General features: G+C 38.6%; 2 protein-coding genes across 2 annotated transcripts; one reads left to right on the top strand and one right to left on the bottom strand.

Moving 5' to 3' along the window:
• Positions 1–4,777: 4,777 nt before the first annotated feature.
• LOC140930888 (cuticlin-6-like) lies at positions 4,778–11,869 on the bottom strand. The gene is made up of 7 exons (XM_073380606.1): positions 11,857–11,869; positions 11,028–11,166; positions 9,601–9,714; positions 7,560–7,723; positions 7,330–7,462; positions 6,340–6,610; positions 4,778–4,951 (listed from the first exon to the last, which is right to left on the bottom strand). The coding sequence occupies exons 1-7, from the start codon at positions 11,867–11,869 to the stop codon at positions 4,778–4,780; spliced, it is 1,008 nt and encodes a 335-aa protein (XP_073236707.1).
• Positions 11,870–15,108: 3,239 nt separating this feature from the next.
• Positions 15,109–23,142, top strand: LOC140930878 (N-acetylated-alpha-linked acidic dipeptidase 2-like). Its single transcript, XM_073380593.1, has 5 exons — positions 15,109–15,332; positions 15,521–15,731; positions 18,938–19,135; positions 20,619–20,910; positions 21,777–23,142. Exons 1-5 carry the CDS (start codon positions 15,109–15,111, stop codon positions 23,048–23,050), a joined length of 2,199 nt encoding a protein of 732 aa, XP_073236694.1. The 3' UTR covers positions 23,051–23,142.
• The last annotated feature ends 14 nt before the right edge of the window (positions 23,143–23,156 follow it).

Here is a 23,156-nt window from a genome sequence, read left to right as displayed (position 1 = left end):
CACGACGGAAGCATAAATGATATCCCAGTATAAGTAACTTCAGTGCAAACACATACGTAGGTTGACTCGGTACACTGGTCATGTTTCATGCATAGACGTAATCAAGATAGGATATTACTGAGTCAAGTTTGGTTTCATCAACAGTCTCCTTAACTTTGGGACGAGATTTAAAGAAAAAGTAACGAAGAGGAAAAATAGAGCCTACAAACACCACTGACTAAATAACTCACATGTACAACGAACATTTGCTGATCAGATGAGACATCAGAAGTCAAGTTTCGCTCTCCGCCTTCCAAAACAAAATAAGAATAGAAGTGTTGGTGTAACTACTACCACTGTATAGTGGCGATGAATATTCAATTTCTCCGTAGGCGATTGCGCCGTATTTGAATTTGGTGTCTTGCAAACAGGTGAAGAGTGTACGAAACTATACTATCACAAAAATAAATCGTAGAAGAAGTAAATCTGTAACACTGGAAAAAAGACTTGCTTTAAACTGGGTCAGACCTTGTCTGTTCGAGAGAAAACAAGGCACACCTGTTTATAGAGACCTAAAAGGGAAGTTTTACATCGACAACAGCAACTTCCCCAGTGAATTTAAACGGTATGACGGGCTTATTTTTTGGGACTAGACGTTCGATTCTCCTTGGCCTCAGTTTCTTTTGATTTAGTTCTTTATATCTGGAACAGAGAGATCAAGGCGAATTCTAAGCGAATGCCGATCATGCAAAGATCTATTCTTATTTAAATTAATTACATAGACGAAGACTTACTCAAAGACATTTTAACTGGGTCATATTTCATGCGCGTTGAGAATAGACCCTCCCACAGTTTTTTAATAGGCATCACGGAGGGAAAATCACTCGATACTGCTAGAAAGAGCGCCTTACAATAAGCAAACTTGCTAAGTTTCAATGTGATACAATAGATGGGGGCGAAGACATACTTTCGCAAAGTCGCGAAAAAAAAACAGACGTTTGAATGGCCGGTGAGGTGCAAACTTGCCGCCCAATCATAGAAACGTCTGTAAAATTTTGCGAATTTGCGGAACTATATCTTCGTCATTTTTCATAACAAATCAGTCTCAATCAAGGAAACCTTTGAAAGTTTTCAGGCGCTTTTTGCAGCAGTGCCCACGGATTCTCGCCAACTAGTGGTCCCTGTTAAAGGGCAGAAGATCTGTGGAACTGTTCATTACTCAAGGCCATTAAATGGCAGCGTTGCAAGCGATGTTGTTGGTGCACACATTTTACTGGGCTTAAGTCCCAGTTAGTCCCAAACTGTGCGTCACATGTTCTTTTGTATAACGATCCTGTTGTGGGGGGTGGGGATCGGGAATGGGTTGAATTAAGAATCGGGACAGCGAGTCCGCTTACAAGCTCAGCGGCGTTTAGTCATGGTAACAAACTATATGGTCTCTGCCTAACCATTTACTGATTCACTGATTCACTTCGAATCTGAGAAAGTCACCTTTCTCATAGTTTTAATCTACCCCTCAATTTTTCTTCATTACTGATGAAATCATCCAGGAATTCCAGTCACCAGTCAGTTAAAGGTGATCATAGGATCGCAAACTACATGAATTGTGGCGTTCTAAAATCGAATAAAATCTCGAGGAGAGATTGATCAAAAAACAAAGCTCTTTACCGAAAGGACACTAGCTACCTGAGGACAGTGGCTGTCCCTTTTAAACAGGCTTGCCGTAATTGTCAAAAAATTAACTGAATGATAATTGTAGCTATATTGCTTATCTACCTCTTAAAATGTACTTCATGTTAAAAGGCTACAATTAGAATTTTATCTTACTTTTTGTTATGATTTTTGTATTGTTTACTGTCATTTCTCATATTTTAAAAAATCCCTCAAAAGGAAAAGGTAAAGGAACCGCAGCTGGGCGATAATTAAAATAGTTTACAAATAGGACATTTGAATAAATACCCCCGTTGTAGATAAATTTTAATTAAATCAAAAAAGGCAATTTTATTATACGCTTTGTGAACTAAAATTGAATACTCCGTGCGTGTGTACCATACTTTGATTTTTGTGAAGGCCCATCCACTTAGCCTAATTACATATTTGTTCAATCGCAGCCGTTGAAACCGTACACCGCCTGTGCTCACATTGGTCCTAAAATAGATGTTTAAAATTAAGAAAAAGATAAAAAAAGGAAATTGCCGGGTATGGCTAAATAAAAATATGAGCGAATTGAGAGGCGGAAATATGTACTGAGATATTTTAAACATACCAAAATAGATCGAGAGTAAGGGAAATGATTCTCAAATACGATATTTATTGCCTTACCAGTAGTTAAGGACAGCACGTGGGTAACTAACTTTTGGTGATTCAAGCGTCGGCGTGACAAAGCTCTCTTAAATTTTACACTTCCGTGTGAACACGCTCGACACGCGACTGGACTGTAACCCGTCCCTAGTGCCGATAACAAACTTGGGGAAATTAAAACACTGCCGGTAATGGAGCCAGAACATTTACCACTGCGATAAGCTTTAAAATCCTCTTATCATAAATTATCACAAAGATACTGCTGAGTTTGTTGCTGTAACTTGTCAGGCAATTTTCTCGCCGACAATCAAGCTCGCAGTCTGTCTGGCATTATGAAAGGCCTGAATACATATAAAGTACACATTTTAAGTGGCTATGGGCGGCTTCATCAATTGGCAGAAGTGATTTATTGTACTAAATTGGCTGTCAAGTATCTTAGACGTGATAATCTCTTATGAATGGCAATCTGTATTATTAATCGTTAACGGCGCTGATAATGAACTAGAAGAAAAGAGCATTCTATTCGCATACTAACGTGAAAAACTGAAATCATTGAATTTTTTTCCAGCGTGGCTTGATATACCCCATGAAAAGCTAAATTTTGCTGAATTAAAAATCGGTTTCAGCATTTTATGACTTGCGGGAAAAAAAAGTTTGAGACCATTTTATTCAATTTTCTAAGCTGTCGCAAACAAATCTGTATTTGATGAGTTAACGTTCATCTAACTCCGTCTTTGATGACTAAAGTAAGGCATATTCAATAGCTTTCTATTCCTAGTAAACATATGAAATCTTTCGTCAAAGACCTATCAGAGACGAATTTTAGATGAACTGTTTCCTTTACCGGCCGATCATGACGCTAAATAGCTAGTTTTAGTTTTAATTTTTTTTTAAATATCGTGTTAACTTCGGATTAGAAACTTTGTTTAGACGATGTATTTAATGTTACAGAACTGTGAAACTGTAAACTTCATTAAAACCACATTAAAACCTGACGGTAAAAGTTTTGGTTATTATTTGAGGCAAAAAGGCTTTCACTGAGTTCCTTAGTCGAACAAATTGGTTGTTCATGTGTTTTCCGTGAGGAACTGTTAGTAGACAGTCACCTAATAGAATTTTTGTTCTTGTTGTGAGACAGTTTAGCGAATTAGGAAGTAGTTTTTAAAATATCTTTTCGAGCTTGTCAATAACGAAAAGAGATGTATTTAAAAATATTTCTCCCGTTGTACAAGGAGCAGAGGAACGCTTCGACTAGTAATAAATGTTTCATTTATAGACAAAAATAAGACAGTCGGTATTCAGTGCTCTGTGAAGGGATAGTTCCGGTATCGATGCACAGTTTCCTCTAAACCCGGCCACGATTCATTTCATTAATCTTGGACGGCCGTTTTTACATGCTAGAGACGTTTAAGTCGTCTTAGGACATCTTTAACCTAAATAATACAGACCGCCGTCTCAAAGGGCCTCTTCACGTGAGCCCGGTTATCGGGACCAATTTCGCCTTGGGTTCATATGGAAAATTTCAGACCGGTTTCCAAGATGAGAAAAGGCCAAAGATCCTGGGGACGAGTTCTGTCGCGAAATTCTAGAAACAAAGCAAACATAGCGAAACAAAAAAATTATTAATAACTTTCGCGCCAATCAAAGTTTCAGTCACACTTTTCGGAAAAACGTCAACCCCGTTTTATTTAAATACTAGCATGGAGCTATCATACTCAGTAAAAACGCTACACAGTAGCGTTTTTACTTGGAGCGTGTTCAAAAATTGAATTGATCGGAACCCGGTTATGGATCACCATGTGGGGGGATAATGGTTTATGTTCACACCGCATTTTAATAATAACGAGAGAGACTCTTCATGGACTCTGGTTTGTTTTAATTTGAGTTAAAAAACTACTGAATCATAAATCTTTATTGGTATATTGATAACACTTGAAACTGACGCATCCAAATCTCCTTAGCTTGTGTAATGTTTACAACGTTGTGATCTGTGAAGTCAAGGGGATAGTTAAATGAGTCTGATATAAATTAATGTTTCCTTTCCTGGGGCTATAAAACAGGTAGTGTACAAACTAAAAAAACTAGTGAAAAAACGGGACTTTTAAAATAATAAAAAAATCATTCTACCAATATAATCATTTTTGATGGCATCCGCACGGATTTAATATAAAATCTTAAAAAGGAGGGTTTGATCGGTCAAAAATCTGTCTATCAAAAAACCTCTTCAAGAAAACCATATAGTTTTTTTAATCAGTTTAACGTTTCGACATGTTATTCAGCACTTCCGATATGCTAGATTAGTTTGCCTATTAATTGGACCATATATAAATGTAGTTTTTATTTTACACCACTCGAGAGATGTAAGATCACATGCACTTATTTTACTACAACTGACAAAAGCCTTTCATCCATTTTTAGGTATTGTGACCCCATCTTTAGCTGGACTTTCGAGAGGTTCGTCAACGATTCTCAGTAAACAGGTGATAGTTTTACCTACCTAGTATACTTCCCTGCAAGCTCCAAGAGTTAGTTGGTCAATAAGGCGATCAGCTTTAGTCAGAACCTCGTCAAATGAGCTCGACAGTATAACATTTTTACCAGCAATGTACGCAAGTTCACGAGTATCTACATCGTCTCCGACACCGATTGCTATCATATGAACACCTAAAGACTACAAAGAAGAACGTTAAATTAAAAATTAGATCCCTTTAGGACGTTGCCGTCCCTTGTCCGCTTTGTATATAAACTCACTATTCATTTTCCCCTAGATCATAATGTACCTTGTTTACCCATCAAAACCTTGCTTAACTATTGTCTTCGATTTCTCTTGAGACGACTGTAATACCCAGGAGAAATTGGAAACAATGGCTATTTTTTTTGGGTGGGGGAGGGGGGGGGGGGGGGTGGGGAAAACAAAGCGCATTTAAGTTCAAGTTTATCAAAAACACTTTCGATGCAAGCCATAATTAATCCCTGTCCGCAAAGTAGCCCATTGCTAATCGAGGCGGGAAGGAAAAGTAAAAAAGTTACACTAGAGCGGTTTTCATTTGAGTGTCGAAAAGTAATTGGTTTTGCACTTTCTACACGATGCGATTGGCTTAAAAGATTCGCGCCACCTTTTCATCCAATCAGAAGTAAAACCAAAGCCAATTGTGACGCGCTCGCATGCATTTTCCCGCGCTTTGCGTCAGCCACATGTAATTACTTCGAGTTTTGATTGGTTCAATGTATTGTCTGTGTCCTATGTGATTGGCCAGAGTAATTACTTTGGTTTTGGTTTTACGACACTCAAACGAAAACCACTCTAATAGGTTAAATCATTACTAGTGGTGAAAATAATGAATTTAACCCAGTTTACAGTGTCTCTTTCTGCACTGGAGCCATTGAAAAGACAGTGAACATATAGCGGTGCTTGACCCACTTTGTGGCAACAACATTCTTGAAATCTGGATGCGAATTAAAATGAATGATTTGTGCCATGAACAGGGTCAGGCGTCAGCGAAACACCCTTACCTAGACTTCCCTTAAGTGCCGGTGGAAGTGTGGGCGGGGGTTTTCTTATAGCAAAATTTTCATCGCTCTTGACCGAAATGTTGGTCGCAGAGAACGAGTCCTAGGGTGCTTTCCATTTTGCCAAATCAAACGGTCAGAAACCAGTGGAATTATCAATAAGAGAAAATGGAACGACATTGTTCAGTGGAAGCGAAGCTAAGCAAAGTTTCCAATCAAATCGAAGCGATCCATTTGCGTTTTGATGGAAATTTTGATTAATGCTACCAAAGTAGGTCTGGAAACGAGAATTTTTGGAAATGGTATGGCAAGTTTCGGTCGGACCAGACCGACCGGTCAAGAGCACCACCTCTGGAGGTTGACCACTTTGAACAAAAAATTTATACGCAGACCGAATTGTTCTCTATATTTCTCGACCAAGATTTCCGACCATTTTGGCATAATGGAAAGCACCCCTAAACTATCTGAGCTAGTGAGGTGTCGACTGACATCATCTATGCTCCTATATAAAGAGGCCCTTCACCGGTTTTGTAATCTATTGTAACTCACCCTAAGATCCTTGGAAGGTTGTATAACCTTATCGCTCCCTCCATAGGTCTTTCCGTCAGTCATGAGAATGCATGTTTTGGGCACACCTGCGCGGGTGGCTCCCTGAAATATTTTGTCCTTAACTTCCTTTAAAGCCAGTTGAGTGAAAGTGGAACCTCCTTTGTACCTCATCTTGCTGATTTTGTTTTTCATCTCGTGTAGAGAGTAAAAAACTGAATCTTCTAACATGAAGTCGATACAAACTCTATGGTCGAACCTCATTAGTGCAAACCTTAACGATCAGAAAAATAAAGAATATGTATTATTTACTTCTGAAAAAGAGAAAGACTTTTTCTTGCTATTAAAAAGGTTTGATATCATATTGTCTCTTTTTCGAATTTCCCTCTCGCAGTAATCCCGTTTGCTCAAAAAAGCTCTTAGTCTATGACGAGTAGGACTGGGACGATACGAGGAGCGGCGCGAGAGAAAAAACCAATCGGCCCAATAATCTGGCTTTAATTACCGCTTTACTTTTCAAACGTGCTCGCTATATATATCTAGGATAGAACCTCGACAGTAAGTTATTTTTAAGGAGTAGGCTAAATCGCATCTTCGCTGAAGTCTGTCCAGTTTTTTATTATATTTTGGTTTGAAATAGCCGCAAGAGCTTTTGTGATGAAAAAAGGAATTGGATGGCTAGCCATCACACTCAAAAATCCGTAAAAGGGTTTTCAAAACGACTTATCAATGTGTAACCCCTTCAACTTGGGTCGCTGAAACTTTAACTGCGGTCAGTGAGATTTGATCCTTCTCAGTTTCTCTTTCAATCCCTCTCCATGACACTCATAGGGTGCCAAATTCATCCCGTAAGTCCAACTGCACCCACGTTAAAACGGGATGAGGCTAGCGACCAACAAGTCATTTCAGCTCGTGATTGGCCGGTATTCTTTCTTTCGAGGAGGCTCGGTTACTTTACAGCTAAACGATCATAACAGAAATTTAAGGAGTTACCTGGTCCCACTATCTGGAAAGTCAAAGCGGTCGACGAACATTTTGAGAAACTGAATCACTTTGTTGAAATTCACTTGCTTTACACTCCCGGATGTGTCGATGACGAATGCAATGTCTACAGCTTTCTGGCAACCTACAGGGAGGGAGCGGCGAATTACACGTGACACTTCAGGTGAGGTAAAAACAGGATAAATATAAAGATTTTTTACTGTAAAACATGTAAGACTCACCGTATCCCCCACCAACTGGTATTTGATACGAGAAGTTTTGCTTGTCTCTAAACTCATAGAAGTAAGCTCTGTAAGCTCTTCCTACGCAAAGTGATTTAGGATCTTCTTGTTCACACGGTTTGAACGATTCTCCCACACAATTGCCTTCCGAATCCTTCGGGTACCTTTTAGAAAGGGTAGAATTAAAATTGGCGATATTAATTTCAATCAAATGTCGGAGAATTACAACCTGAACAGTGATGCCTCATGGGCTGGTTTACTCAGAATTTTGAGTTAGGATTTATCCTTAGCATTCAGCAATTATGGAAGGAGGCTGAGTATGATCTGATTAATTATGCAAATCAAAGAGCGTTTCGCCTTGTTATATAATGCTTTTAGGTATAGAAATGCGGCTTTTTCTTCTGCGCAAAACGTTTGAATTTTTCTCTATTTTCTACAAATTGAAAACAAATGAGCAATTGTTGGTTTTCACATGACGTCACTAAAATTTAAACTACAAAACTATGGATCCTACTGAGATTTTACTTTCATAATGTATTAGAGCAGCTGAAAACTAATTTTCATACAAACTTTCGCTTCGAAAGGGTTCTTGGTTTTGTTATAGAAGAGTACGCTTAAAATATTTCTGAGCTTTTTCGTGACGCGGCATTTACGTGGCGGCAAAGAGAGCTGTAATACAGGTTGACTTATTTCGGGAAATTTTGTTATCTGAACAGCTCATGTATTAGAAAAAGTATCACTTAATGTTTATGACCTCCTTGAGGGGTAAATTTACGTTTTTGTAGAAAAACTCGGTGACAGATGTTTTTGTTGGTTTCCGGCCGACATGATGGTGCCGATGTGGATAGGCTCTTGTACTTAGAATTGGTGGAATAAAGCAATGAGGACACAGGATGAAAATTCGATTGTGTCTAAGACGTCCGAGATGTAAACTTACTTCTTGCATAAAACTACATGTAAGAGGCCACAGTGTTGAAGAATTCTTCAAATTTTTTGTATAAGCTGCGCATGAAGTTATATGCCTTGATCTACAAAAGGGGCTAACTTGGCAATGGATCGAGAAGAAAAAGGCATCAGTTTATTTAGTTTCAAATTGTTAGTCAACCTTTTTAAAATCCAGCCATTTTTATACCCAGTCAAACTTGTGAACTCTCTCCAGTGTTTTTTGGTTCAGTTTTAGTTGTCTTCCTTCATGCTTGGCGGCCCTCATCAGACACTTTGACGGTGCAGCGAAATCAACTGGGGCCTAACTGAGCTTGGATTGAAATCCTAAACACGTGTTCTCACTTTTCATTGGCTTTTTTTGTGAACGTGACTTGTGATTGGCGGATTAACCTGATTATTTTAATAGGTGGTTCCCTAAGAGTCCTTTACACTGTAACAGTTTCAAATACTAGAATGTTACTGAATATAAGAATATACTAAGAACCAGTTTCTTGGTAATCTATTTAATGTCTTACGGAAAGATATTTTTTGCATATTTATGCTAAAACGCCAATAATTATTTTTAAATAAATGCTACATGAAAATCTAAGTTTAGGAAAAAATTAGGCTGGTCTTTTGGTTAGAACCCGTTTAGATTTTGATTTTCTTGTTTTGACATATGACTCTGGACTTGAAAAGCCGCCGGAACGTTCGAGAAAAGACCCGAGGACAATGTGAGTAGGATATCCGTTATTAGTAAAATCCAACTAGTGGTCTATTATCAATGCTGCGTTCTGATTGGTTGAGCTACTACTAGGCTATATGTTATAGCCCAATAGCAGCGAAAAGCGCGGGTCTTTTGGCGGCAAAAAAAGATTAAAGTCTAGCTTTAACTAGCTAAAGGCTTTTTATTCTCGATGCTAAAACAATTATTCCTCTCGCCCTCATGGCCTCTGAGTCAGTAGCCCATTCGGCCTTCGGCCTCATGGGCTATTAACTCCGAGCCCATTCGGGTTCGAGGAATAATTGTTAAATACAAACACTTATGTCGGATAATAAAGAAACTGGCATGTCGCTTAAGCTGTTGATCGTTTTTTCTTATCAGAAAGGTCATTACCTTGACAGTAGTTGACTAAGAGAGCCATTTCTTGCCCAGCATTCTCCGTAATATTGCAGTGCAAACCACTGGAGGTTTTGACGTCTAGCTTCTGATGCACAGCGGTTTGCTAAACTGAGGAAATTAAGGTGTACATCACATTGTATGTGATCAGTTTTATGAGCATTTTAAAGGTTGTGGTCATCCCACAGAAAGAGACCAGACAAAGTAACATAAAGACGTTTCTGGTCTATCAGCTATACAAGTTCCACCCTACTCGATTTCAGCTGATGCAAAGCTGGTGTCAGAGTGCTCAATAGAAGGACTAGAGCGAGAATACCAGAAGTACAATGTTTTATCAACTGGAGATTTGACTAGGAATTTTATTACCATAAAGTTTTGTTTTACACGATGGTGCAGCACTATCCTATATATTATTTATATTATTATTTAAAAGGCGACAGCAGGGCACTAGGCAATTTCATCCTACGAAATTCATTCAAGTTAGTGCCAAAACAAACAAATACCAACACAGTTTTACTGCACGTACAATAAGAGACTGGAACTCTTTACCAAATAGTGTCATTGAAAAGCAGTCACTGGAGGCCTTCAAAATTGCCGCCTTGCGCCATCTTAAAAAACGCTGACCCAAGAACTTTTTTCCATCAACACTGGCACCATGATTATATTTTAACATAAGCACATGCACCGTATTTGCGTATCTGCCGTGATGGGATATACGTACTCTTTGCAGATTTTAATGAGTAGAGAGTTAGAGCTTTGGAAAGAGCTGTAAACGTTTTTAACGGAATAAAACATTATTAAAAAATAAACACTCTCTCTTGGCTGTTTCGAGGTCACATGCCATCTAGAAACGGAACTGTTTCCAGCCCGTAAAAGACTCCAAGGTTTTTTTTTTTGATTATGACACTTTTAACTGTTTTTACCCACCCTGCTATATATTCACTACAAGCAGGAGCTGTCATGCTGGTATGCTACAAGACGTCAGTGAGCTATCTGTGATTGAATGTAGCCTTAAACTTATAATTCAGTTCTTAAAAGGACTCTATAGACTTTCAAAATCACCTTCTCAGTTGAGCTATTTGCACGCAAGGTAGTATAAGTAGAACTCATACCCTATATGTATTATAAATTTATTAATTTTGTTTTATTAATATTTTTATTATCGTCATCGTTTATTTTTCTTCATTTCTTATTTTATCCGATGCGAGTGAATAGCCTCATCTTATTATATTATTTTGTAATGTTGTATTCCAAGGTTTTTTAATTTGATCATAGACAAGTCAGTTCAAGAATATGAAAGGACACTAGCTCTAGAATGGGAATTAAGTTTTCCTTTGGAACTATCAGATTGGATGAAAAGAAATGTTAAACTTAAACATATTGCTATGGCCTTCTCGGTAACTGTTGCCCACCCACCTCCTTACCTAAAGAGATAAGGCTGCCAATTGTTCCAGTTTATCCTGGCTTTAGAGGCTTGATTTCGATCGCTAAAGAGTAACACCATTTCTCTTGCGTAGTCTTTACGGCAACCTTTTTTGACCCAGTTGGCTCCTACGTTAAAGTCTGGCAAAAAGACCACAGAAAACACTTTTTTTGCGATATTCACTCCTCTATATCGTCAGTATCTGTTGTAGATGTTTCTTGTCAGTGTAGACGCGATCGACGTGGCAGTTTATGATATGTGATACTCCGAGACAAAAAATTCTCACCCTTGTGCAGTAAAGCTTATAGTGAGGAGAACAAAATGTTTCTCAAATCTTTATGAGCTTGATGTTAACTAAAACCCATTGAAAATATGTATTTCAATAGCACGTAGAACTGAGTTTAACTACAACCAAAGGCAGTTCGTTAGCTGAGTAAATGACACCTAAGCCAGTTAACCAATTGCAACAACCGTTTTCACCTACAATAACTAAAACCACTCAGTCAATTGATATCAATCTATTTTAAAAAATATTCAGAAATATTAGCCAAAAATACTTCAAATAATAATTACCTGGCATTGCTTTTTGAATTTTAAAGACGAAAGACGCTAGAAGAACCTGAAACCCTGTCCACCAATTACAAATTTACATAAAGTGAGCAACATTATTTAGAAGAAAAAATTGTTAACGTATTAAAAAATCAGGGGTGAAATTATAGCATTTTAAGGGGAAGGAAACACAATTTTATTTCGTGTTATGAGGCAAGGAGGAGAAGCTGTTCTTTCAAAATCTGAACATCTTTGTCACTGACTGACAAATAGCAACTTACATTTGTGCTGCATGTTTGAAAATGGCCTGTAGAGATCGGAGGATTGAGGAGATGATCGCTCCTTACCGGCTTCGGGCAGTAAGTTCCTGTTATTGCCGACGAAAAGGGTAATTTTCGAACAGTTACAGTGCAGTTTTAGTATTATGCGCCACACAATCAGAGTAGTCAAAATCTGTTCTTCTTTTAATTTAAGAGACGGGTTGCCAAGTCTAAAGTAAAGCCATAGTAACCTTTTCTCTTAAAATAGGCTGGAGGGGAGTTTAATAATCAAGCTTTTATATCATTTAAATACATAAATGAATCATTTGTTAGCACTGGCTATAACCGGTACCTATTTCTTTTTACGGTATTGATCCTTTTCAAGAATGTTGCGATTCATTCTCTTTGATCAATTGACGTTTCTAGGTTACATACTAACTTTTCAATATCGATTCCTCAACTGCTTTTTAACTTTATATTAACTTCTTTGCCTTGACCTGAGAGTTCTTTGGTTCTATTCTTTGTTGTTGAAAGAGTCGTAATAGACCTTTTGGTAGCCAAAGAAATCTGGGAATTTTATGAATAGAAAAGGTAAATTGTTTAAAACGAACATTGGACTAATATAACATGTTAGCCCGGTTCAGACGCCGCTCCACTCATGTGCCGAATCTAACTGATGAATTAAGTACGGCAAAAGAGCGGCGTCTGAATCAATTTGGTACGGCTGTTTTAGTTTGGTGCGGCAAAAGCGTTAAGTTCGACAGAGTCTGTCGAACTTAACTTAGGTTCGACACACGGTACGCCGTCTGAATCAGATGTCGCGCCAGTGTCGCTCTAAAGTCGAACTTATTCAGTGAGGTTCGGCACATGAAAAGTACGGCGTCTGAACCGGGCCTAAGTTTCACAATGATTTTAATGTAGCTGCTGCGGGAATGTTTCTCTTCCAAAAGACGAGTTCGTGAAAGTTATGAGGTTCTCCCTTAACTCACAAATCGGCAGTAAATAAGGATTCCTTTACCGATTTATGAATTGCTTTTTCATACAGCATGGAGACAATTATCCTTTTTTGAAGTATACATTTGGCCTTACACAGTACAAGGTGTTACAAATCAACCAGACCTTACTGTGACAACAAGACTAGACCGTTAAGTAAGAAAATCCACTGAGCTAAAGTTCAACCAGTCCATTTTTTATGCAATTCATATCCGGCATCATATTAGGGCCAACCTGCCCGAAAACCATAAGCTCATTGTTTCATTTAAGGTCATCCCCCTTTTTTTTCTTTTAGCGTCGAATGCGTTTCCTGATTTTGGGTTGGTCGGTCGGTCGGATGAAAAAACGTAAAAGGAATTCACAAGAAGTGTAAGAATAGGAGGCCTGAAAACCCAAGATCATTGCCGTGGAGCCTGGAAACAACAACACATAGTCCCCAAATCGACAAAAACTCAATATGGCTGAAAATATGATGGTTGATGTCCTAGTAAAAAGCAAAAAGGATACGAGATATACTACATAAACGTCTGTGCCTGACAATGCTGTTATAATGCTTATTTTCCAGATTAAAAGACTTAATTCAAGTCAAAAAAGGTTAAACTACGTTGTTCCTTTTTTTTCTTTTGGAAATGCCAAAAAATTGGGTCCGCTGGACGAAGCTTAACGGAGCAAAAATGGGATGGACGATAAGAATTCATCCACAAGCTATAGCTGGACTACCATTTAAATAAACGGGACAGAGAAAAATAATTAATCAAGCCCTAAGAAATGATTACATGTTACTAGAATAAGACTGTCGTTGAATGGGATGGTGTTTTATAAGGCTGACAGTTTATTTTGCGTGTTAGTTTTTTTGTCCTCGGGTACTTATATCCGTTAGTAAGGAGTGGCATAAACCTTAAGAAAGATTTTCAGTTGTCTTTAAGTGAAAAGTAATGGCTGTCAAGCAATTAACTCTTTCGCCTTTTAGGATCATCCGGCATGAAGACAACCTAAAATAAAATCTGTACAAAGAAGTCTTAACAAGAAGCTCCTGCTAAGAGTCTTTGTCAAAGTCAAAGTCGAAGCAGTGAAATTTTTTCCGAGGAATACTTGATTTCTTCTTCCTTAGTTCTTTCAGCAAACTATAGATTGTTTTCACTCACGTGGTTAGCATCTATGCAAATTAATTGAAGCGAAAGAAAGCGTTTGCATAAGAAAAGAGCTCAACTCCCACACGATTGGTTTGGGACACCAACATGGCCGCCGTTGTTTTGTTTTGGGACACCAATATGGCCGCCGTGACGTCATGTGAAAACACTCTATAGGGTCCTGGTTCATTTTTAATCCTTTAAATCCTGAGAGTGATCGGCATCAATTTTCTCTTAACAACAGCAATGCATAATCAAGTAGAAAGGTTACAAAATTTAATAAAATGATTACTAAAGGTCTTTAATAAATTCTCTTCACTTATTTTTCAAGGAATGTATGGGAATCCCAGTGTCCGGAGAACTGTTATATGAGGATATTTAACATTAATGAATGAGGCTGAGCATCTTATGAAAGGGAACCTCCACTTCAACAAAAAGATAACTTTAAATCACAGGAAATAACTGTTACAGTCAAGTCAATCTAAAATATTTTTAAAGAAAGCGTTTGTATCCGAAAGAAATAACTTTTAGATTCGCCTATTTTTGTTTTCAACTTTTGCGGGCGTCGCCATCTTGAATAATTGTGAAGTGTTACGGTTGCCCTATTGTTATTAAACAAAAGCTCCTTGTGTCAGAACAATAGAGCAACCGTAACACGTCACAATTATTCAAGATGGCGCGCCCGCGAAATTTGAAAGTGAAAATAAGCGATTTTAAAATTGACTTTTCCTGATATAAACACTTTTTTTTAAGGACAAATTTCGAACAAATTTGTTTATCAACATAATTTTATTCGATTTAAACTTATTCTGTAGTAAGAGTGGAGGTTCCGTTGAAGAATTATGGAGATCGAGGAGGGAGATATTCGTCGAGGCCGTAGGCCGAGGTGGATAACACCCTCCGAGATCTCCATAATTCTTCATATGATACGAAAGCCGAATTCAAAAGGCGGAATTGAAAGGCGGTCAAGCATTCTCTGTATGACAGGTGCCTGTAGCAAGTGGTTGATGAAGGTCTTGCTTCTTCAAATCTTTTTAACGGGTATCCCAGCGGTGTATTCAAAGGAAAGTGAATTGTGATCTAGGCAACACGCTATTATAGCAGGGATGTTATTATGGCTGTAAGCAATACAGGCTCTAAAAACACGAGCATGGGGAAAAGATATGTTGAAACGATTTCCTCGACAGATTTACTCAAATTTTGCGCTTTTGTAGGCGCTATTTGTGTCTTTTTTCTCGGAGGAATTTACACGAACTCAATTGATCTGTCTGACGATCAGAAATCAAGGGAGATAAAAAGTCGCCGTTCATTGCCGGATTTTAAATCCCAACTCTTGAATTCATTCAAAGCAGAAAACCTTGAGGAAAATTTACGGTGAGTGAACGAGGTACAAAGTGTGGGATTCACTAAATGCTGTTTCAGAAAACTGTTTATAATGGGAAATTTTGTTTGTTATGAATAAATGCCATGAATAAACCCACTGGGACTTGAAACTGACTGACCCGTTGAGAAGAATTAACCGTGATGTTAATTTTGACATTTTTGTTTTGCTTTACATTCAGATATTTAACTGAAGAGCCACATTTTGCGAGTTCGAGGCGGAATAATGACTTGGCGCGTCATATTGCCGCAAAATGGAAAGACTATGGTTTTGATCAAGTAGAACTGACTCGATACGATGTTTTGTTGAATACACCACACAAGGATTTGAAAAATAAAGTGGAAATACATCGAAATGGCGAAGTTGTGTTCGAGGCGCAGCCCTATGAAAAGGCAAGTGACACTATTTGTGTTTATTTCAGTACTCTGTACTAATATTCGCACGGATAAATGAATTTAATTCTAAAATTGGGGCGCGTGATGGAGGAGGGGGGAGGGACGGCGGGGACTGTTGATGTTTGAAAATGTGGTTTGTCAAGAGAGTTGCTACATTCTCGTGGTAGTAAACTGATCGTTGAATTAAAGGGACTCTGTGGCGCCCGGCAAGGGTTGATTGTAAAGTATAAATAACTTTCTAAATAATATGTATATTGTAAAATGATCACATAATCTGTGCTTGTCTAATCACCGCATTGTAGTCAGTTTTGTTTAGTTTTGTCTTGACCACTGGCCAAGAAACGCGTTCAGTTCCAAAATAAAATGTGTTTTTTCATACCCCGTCAAAAACGCCTAATTTCACACGGCATTAAACGCAATTTCCGTCAGAAAATCTCTACTGTAGACATAACAAGAACTGGAGACATAACCTGTTAAGTAAACACAAAGAAATTAGAGTTATTGTGATAAACCATATTTACTCTGAACGGACTTAACGCAGTAAGAATCTACAGGTGAAATTTAAGGGAAATGGGTGGAGTCATAAAATGGCCGAAAATATTGCGATTCAAAAACCCTCTGATGGATTTTTTTCAAATCTTACCAAGGTAAAGACAAGGATCCAAACTATTAGCACATTAGAGGATTTTAACAGATTATTACTAGATTTATCAAAATTTCGAGAAAATACCCAATTTGTAGATTTCAGTGGTGAGGTCAGCAAAACATAGTCTAAAATTAAGTTTAATCTTGGATACGTTGTTTCAGTTTAAGACTTTTCGGTACATGCATTACAGCCAAAGATATGAAGCATCAAAAACGAAGGGGCGAAACAAAGAGATTACATAGAAAACGCAAAGTAAATAATGGTAATAATAGAAAGGCGAAACCGACCAAGCGATTTGTATGCGCGCGAATTCGAAAGAAAATTTGTGTCTGAAGGAAACGGCAAAGTACGCAATCCGGGTAAAACGCTTATCCTTTCGAAAAGCCAACCAAAACACAGAATTCGCTTTATCTGACCAATCTCTTTCACAGATTTCTCTCCCGCTAGTCTTTCAACCGTAGGGACGATAGGAGAGGACTACTCTGTGAACAAGGTTGTCATCTTGCCAAGGAGCCACGCCAAGTAATACTGCCTATTAGTAATTACTGTGAAACTCACAAAACCGTAGCCTGAAATTCATCCGATTGCTTCGAGTCGTTTTCTCCTCTCAACAACGTCTGAATCGACCGGCCGTTAATGCCGTCCAGTGACGTCACTCACTACCCGAAAACCGGGTAGTGATTTTGATTGGTTGATTGCCTAAACATTCGCATAATTATGTATAATTATGAAAAATTTTGGCGAGATTGTCGCTTGATATTCAGCGGATCGCATCACTGGCATTCTTTCGTTTAGTTCAAACATTTCGATAAGCTTAATCTTTATCTTAACCAGCAAAATTGCCCTTGTCTTCGAAACTGACATGCTAAATTGAACTGAGAATGAAGAATCATTGCGGAGAGTAGGTAGGTTTTTCATTTAGAGCCGCTTTGTGGCAGCGGCCGGTGATTACGCAAAGTTTTCTGAGATCAATGTTATAATTCGGCCTTCTTGCTATTTTCAACGTCAAGTGTAATGATTCTGTTAGCTTTTCTTTCTTGTCTCCTTGCTTTTTTCTTCGTTAAGGACCAAATAGTTTGTTTTCAATTAAAGCAAATCATTGTGTTTTTGAACTAAGTGTTCCGTGTTTGTCGTGTGTGTGTTTATTTCATTGCGTGATTGCGACCGAGTTTGATTATAGAATTTAGTACAACCGGTTCCGATTTTTACTGCATGCAGTTGATAGTTTAAACGTTAAACATGAATTATCATCGAAAAAAATAAAGCAGTTCCGTATCATGCAGACATTTCCAAACGATATTTCTCGGTTTGCCACTTGAAAATAAATGTTTTACTTTTTGCATGAATTAAAGCAAAGGTCAAGGAGTAGTGACGTCACTGGACGGCATTAACGGCCGGTCGATTCAGACGTTACTGAGGGAGTAATAACGACTCGAAGTAATCGGATGAAATTCAGGCTAACAAAACCGTGAACACCAGAAATATTTATGGAATGTTATTGTGTTGCGAGAAATAAGCCAATAAGGCGCGAGATAACGAAACCGCAAACAGCAACGGTAATAGACCTTTTTACCGATACGGCGGCCATACTGAATGAACTCGGTTTAAGGAGTATTATAGGATGCCCAGGGGGCATGAGCACATTTCGTTTCTATTTTCGAGCGCTTTTCGGGACATTTTTTCTCAAAATGTTCTTAGAATAAGATTGTAATGGGAAAAAAGATCCTTGTGCTGTGTTTGGATGTAATAATGATCGCCTTTTTCTAGTTTAGTATTAGAAATATGGTCTTCACTGTATATTTCTCGGCAAAAAGGCGATCATTATTACATAAAAACACTGCACTAGGATCTTTTTTCCCATTACAATCTTATTCTAATAAAACTTTAAGAAAAAATGTTCCCAAAAGCGCTCGAAAATACAAACGAAATGTGCTTATGCCCCTGGGCATCCTATAATACTCCTTAAATCGAATTAATTCAATATGGCCGCCGTATCGGTAAAAAGGTCTATTAGTTTGTTATTTTGAGGTTTGCTTGCGTATCCTCCTGAACTTTATTGTGATTGGCCAGTACACAATCAACATTCCTGAATTAAATTTTTCAGGTGTTCACGGTCTTCTGAGTTTGACAGTAAAAGAAACTGTATCGCGAAATCTATCAAAATTCAAACAGAGGGGACTGCCACCAAACTGCGTGAAACATTAAAATAAGAGCTCAAAACGTTGGAAGAAGGTTTTTAATGAAAAAGTAAAAAAAAATTTGAAAAAGATTGCAATTGTAGTTTTTGAAAACTTGTTACAATAACAGTTTTTCAAAGTTCATTGTTGTTATTTGTAACGTTTGAAATCATGATTGGGAGACATTTTTTTTACACCTACCTGTGATTTTTCGAGAATTTGTCATTCAAAAGGGATCTGCTAAGTTCCATAGCGAATGAAGACGCTTATGGCATTAGAATGAACTATACAAAAACACTATGACCAAACCCATTTTTAATAAAGTTGTTTTAAATATCCAGCCATCCTAACACAGGCATCATATTCTGACTTTTCTAAAGGCTCTACGACAAGACGAAGTAAAAGGTGAAAAGATTCCGATTCTCCTCGGTTTTTCACCAAGTGGAAGAGTGAAAAGAGAAGTGGTGTATGCCAATTTTGGGACGGAAGAAGATTTCGGAAAGCTGAAAGACTTGGGCGTGTCTGTAAAGAACAAAATTGTCATCATTCGTCAGGGAAGAATTTTCAGGGGTAATAAGGTACGTTCTTTACCACCCATCCCCCCCCCCGGCTCCCGCGAGTACTGAACAAAGCATATGCCTTCTATTAAAAAATGGTACCCTTTCACGTAGCTAGTAGAGAACTTTGCATTCCTTTTAACTTGTTATGTACTCTCTTTAAAATATGAACAAATCACAAAACCAGAGCGTTTCTTCGACTTCTTACAGCCATAAAGTAAATCGTTAGCCCTTGTCGGATTTTTTACAGACCGAGATGGACATATTTGCCTACCCTCAGATATACTTCAACTGCACTGTAAATCCGAAAGATCTGTTTTACCCCTAAAAATGGGGCCGTTTTGGTGAGTAAAATACAGTCCTATCTTTGAATTTAATTTGCTCCCTTAAATCAGGGCCAATACAGTGCAATTAGCTAGGGCTGATTTGGTCCCAATGGCTTGAATGAGCCCCAGCGTGGGCTCGAATAAATAGCCTTTTGATTGAGCTTTTTTGGACTAAATTGTGCTCCAATGGCTCCAGGGAGGGTTGAATCAGACTTTGGCCTGCAGTGCTGAATTGACACGTTGGGGCTGAAACAGATCTTTTTAATTTTCAGTGTTGTGAAACCCTTTTCTTTCATACACCTGAGGCCCAAAAAAGGTACCCCTTTCGGGCGGAGCCTTAGTCTGAGAAAACAGCCGACATTTGGCGACGCTACCACTGGTTTTCCCCGCCAAATGACGTCTGAGAAACGAGTGCAGAAAGTCCATACTGACGACGCGTCACTACCCATGCGAACTAGATAGTGCTTCTGATTGGTTGAATCAAATTTCCCACGCGGCATGACCAATCAGAAGCACTACCCAGTTCTGGTTAGTGACGCGTCATCAGTATGGAATTTCTGCGCTCGTTTTTCAGACGTCATTTGGCGGGGAAACCAGTGGTAGCGTCGCCAAATGTCGGCTGCTATCTCAGGCTAGCGGAGCCTCCCCGTATAGGCCATTTGATTAGAGGAATCGAACCTGTCACTATGGTTTTTCCCTCAGGAAGCAGGATGGATGGGAAGAGTTAAAAAACAAACAAACAAACAAACAACAACAACAAAATGCAAAAGTGTTATTTTAGATATGCGAAGTTGAGCTTTTCATTATCCAGTAAAATATACTGAGTCGATGTGTTGATGTTTAGTTAAAGATTTTCAAAGATTTCAAATAATTAAACATTTAGTTGGGAAAAATTTCAATTCTGACGCATGCGGCTTTCATAACGATTTCCTCCGTTTTCTTTCACTAGCCAGATTGATGAGCTCGAAATGAGTAAATATTGTCGGTTTGGATGTTTCAAAAATTAATTTAAAGTATGGTTGTGTGCATGTTAATTATCATAACTGTTTATTGTTTACCTTATCATTGACTGATCGCTGTCGATTTGTCATCATGAATCATCATTGGTTGTATATGACGACTAAACTCATTGTTGTCAATGACAACCAGCTTTGTTTTCTTCAATTACAATTTTGAAGGTCTTTAACTCCGCCTTCCACGGTGCAGTGGGGGTCATTATTTACACTGATCCAGCACAGTTTGCCCCTGAAGGAACCCAAAACACTTTCCCTCATTCCTGGTGGCTTCCAGACTCCGGCACCCAGCGTGGATCATCTTTGGGCGAGGCGGGACCTGGTGACCCACTAACTCCAGGATACCCTTCTATTGATGGCATTTACAGAAACAAAATTGACAAGAGTGGCTTACCAAAAATTCCTGCTGCTGCAATGTCATACAAGGATGCTAAGGAGATATTACGACGAATGAAAGGTAATGAACTTCAGGCAACTAATTAGTAAAGAAATTGCACACAAAATGCAAGAAGCTGATATAAATGAAGCAGACAAAAAATCAATGTCACCACCTAGACAATATTCCATACCTTTTGCGTGAGTTCATTTTTCGCACCATAAGTTTTACGTTTCACATAGTATTTTTTTGAATTTTCACGCATTTCTGCAGTCTGGTAGCAATTTTTTTTTTTTTAAAGCGGTACAATCTTATGGCTATTCGTCCATTTGATTCCCACCCTGCATTCCGGCGCCCTTAACCATAAGAGCAACCGGGCTTTCTTAGGGCTCTCTTTGCTTGATTATCTGTTATAATAACTGTATTTCATCAAATTAACCTACTGTGAACCAAACCTGGCTGACCTCTGTCCTGTAAGGAATTGTTTAGTGACTACCTTGGCCTGTTATAGTCAGTTTTTGCAAGGCCTTTGTGGCGTCTTCTGGGCGTGTGCGTTTCTCTTTCACTGTCTTGAAGACTTTTGACTGTTGAAGGCCGTTTGTTTTTAAACTCCTACAGCGGCGTGGAAGAAATTTATCATGTAATATCATGGGTGACAAATTACTTCATAATTGTGGCGAGTAATTTCAGCGTTGATTTATAATTACACAAGTGAAATTACAAAATTGCCAAGGCAATGTTTCGTGCGTCTCAGTGCCAAGATGGTGTCAAGGTTAAAAATGTTATGAATGGAGATGTCAGGCACCATAATTTTCGTAATTCGTTACGTCTTAATCATTCCTGGGTGTAAAAACATGAAAATTCCTTTCACAACCCTGAGGCTCTAAAACCTTCTTATGTCGGAGGTATCATTTAATGCAAAGTACGATGATAATTTACTTTTGAAGGACCCAAGGCACCAAAGAGCTGGCAGGGGGGCCTGGAACTCACTTATTACCTGGGGCCCGGGTTTTCGGACAAAAACTTGTCACTCCATTTGGATATCAACAACAAACTGGAAACTAAAGCTATTTACAACGTCATTGGTCAAATCAGGGGGTCTGAGGAACCCGATCGCTATGTTCTTGTCGGAAATCACCGAGACGCATGGGTTTTTGGGGCAGCTGATCCGAGCAGCGGTACATCTGTGCTCATGGAGTTATCACGTGGTCTAGGTAATTTGCTAAAAGCAGGATGGCGGCCGCGTCGGACTATATTTCTTTGCAGCTGGGACGCGGAAGAGATCTTTGTCGTTGGTTCAACGGAATGGGTGGAAGAAAACGCTCAAGTTCTTCAAGGTCGAGCGGTCGGTTATCTCAATACAGACGTGACGGTGAACGGAAATTTCAGCTTAAATGTTGACGCCTCTCCTTTGCTTCAAGATGTGGCCATTTCCTTGACTAAGGAAGTTTGTGATCCTACAGTTCCACACACTTGTAGAAGCATGTATGATGTCATGTTAGAAAGAGATGTCACTAAACATGCTAACGGCATTGCAGTCTGTGATAATCTGGCTTTTGGCAGTGACTACGCTGCTTTTTATCACTTTATTGGAGTCTCCTCCGCTGATTGGTCGTATATCTTTGGAGGCACGCATGGAATAAGGCGATCTTACCCAGTTTATCATTCTATACACGACACGTTTTATTGGATAAAAAAATTTGTCGATCCCGAATTCAAAATACATCTCGCTGTGACGAAATACACGGCTATTTTTCTGCTGGAATTATCCGAATCAGCTCTGTTACCTTTTAATACGCAGACTTACGGAGAACTTCTCCAGTCTAAAGCTAAGAACTTGAAAGCGAATTCTCAGTTTCAAGTTCACAACATCAGCACAGATGCATTCATGCGCGCGGTGAAGAACTTCGCGAAAATATCTCGCGAGTTTGAGAAAAGCAAGGCAAAAAGCAGTAAGAAGGAATTTCGTACTCTAAACGATCAGATGATGCAAGTTGAAAAAGCATTTGTGCAAACAATAGACGAGAACAATCCCAAACAGTTGAGGCATGTTATTTTCGGGCCTAATCTTGCTAACCTCTATGGAGGAGTTTACTTCCCTCGGGTAAATCATGCTATTGAAATGGCAAGAAAAACAGGAGACTGGGAATTAGTTAAAAAGGAGATTTCCGTACTGACGTATTCGATCAATTCTGCTGCAAGCGTTCTAAAACGTATATGAAAAAAAAAATGTATCATAAAAGTAAAAACTAAAATGATAGAGGTGTCTTATTGCTTTTTTCTTCTCATTTGTTTCAAAACGAAAACATAACAAAGACAAAAGTACT

Source organism: Porites lutea, chromosome 1 (genome assembly GCF_958299795.1).
Source record: "Porites lutea chromosome 1, jaPorLute2.1, whole genome shotgun sequence".
Lineage (NCBI taxonomy): Eukaryota > Metazoa > Cnidaria > Anthozoa > Scleractinia > Poritidae > Porites > Porites lutea.
The sequence above is the reverse complement of the archived record's forward strand: the minus strand, read 5'-3'. Positions and strand labels throughout refer to the sequence as shown.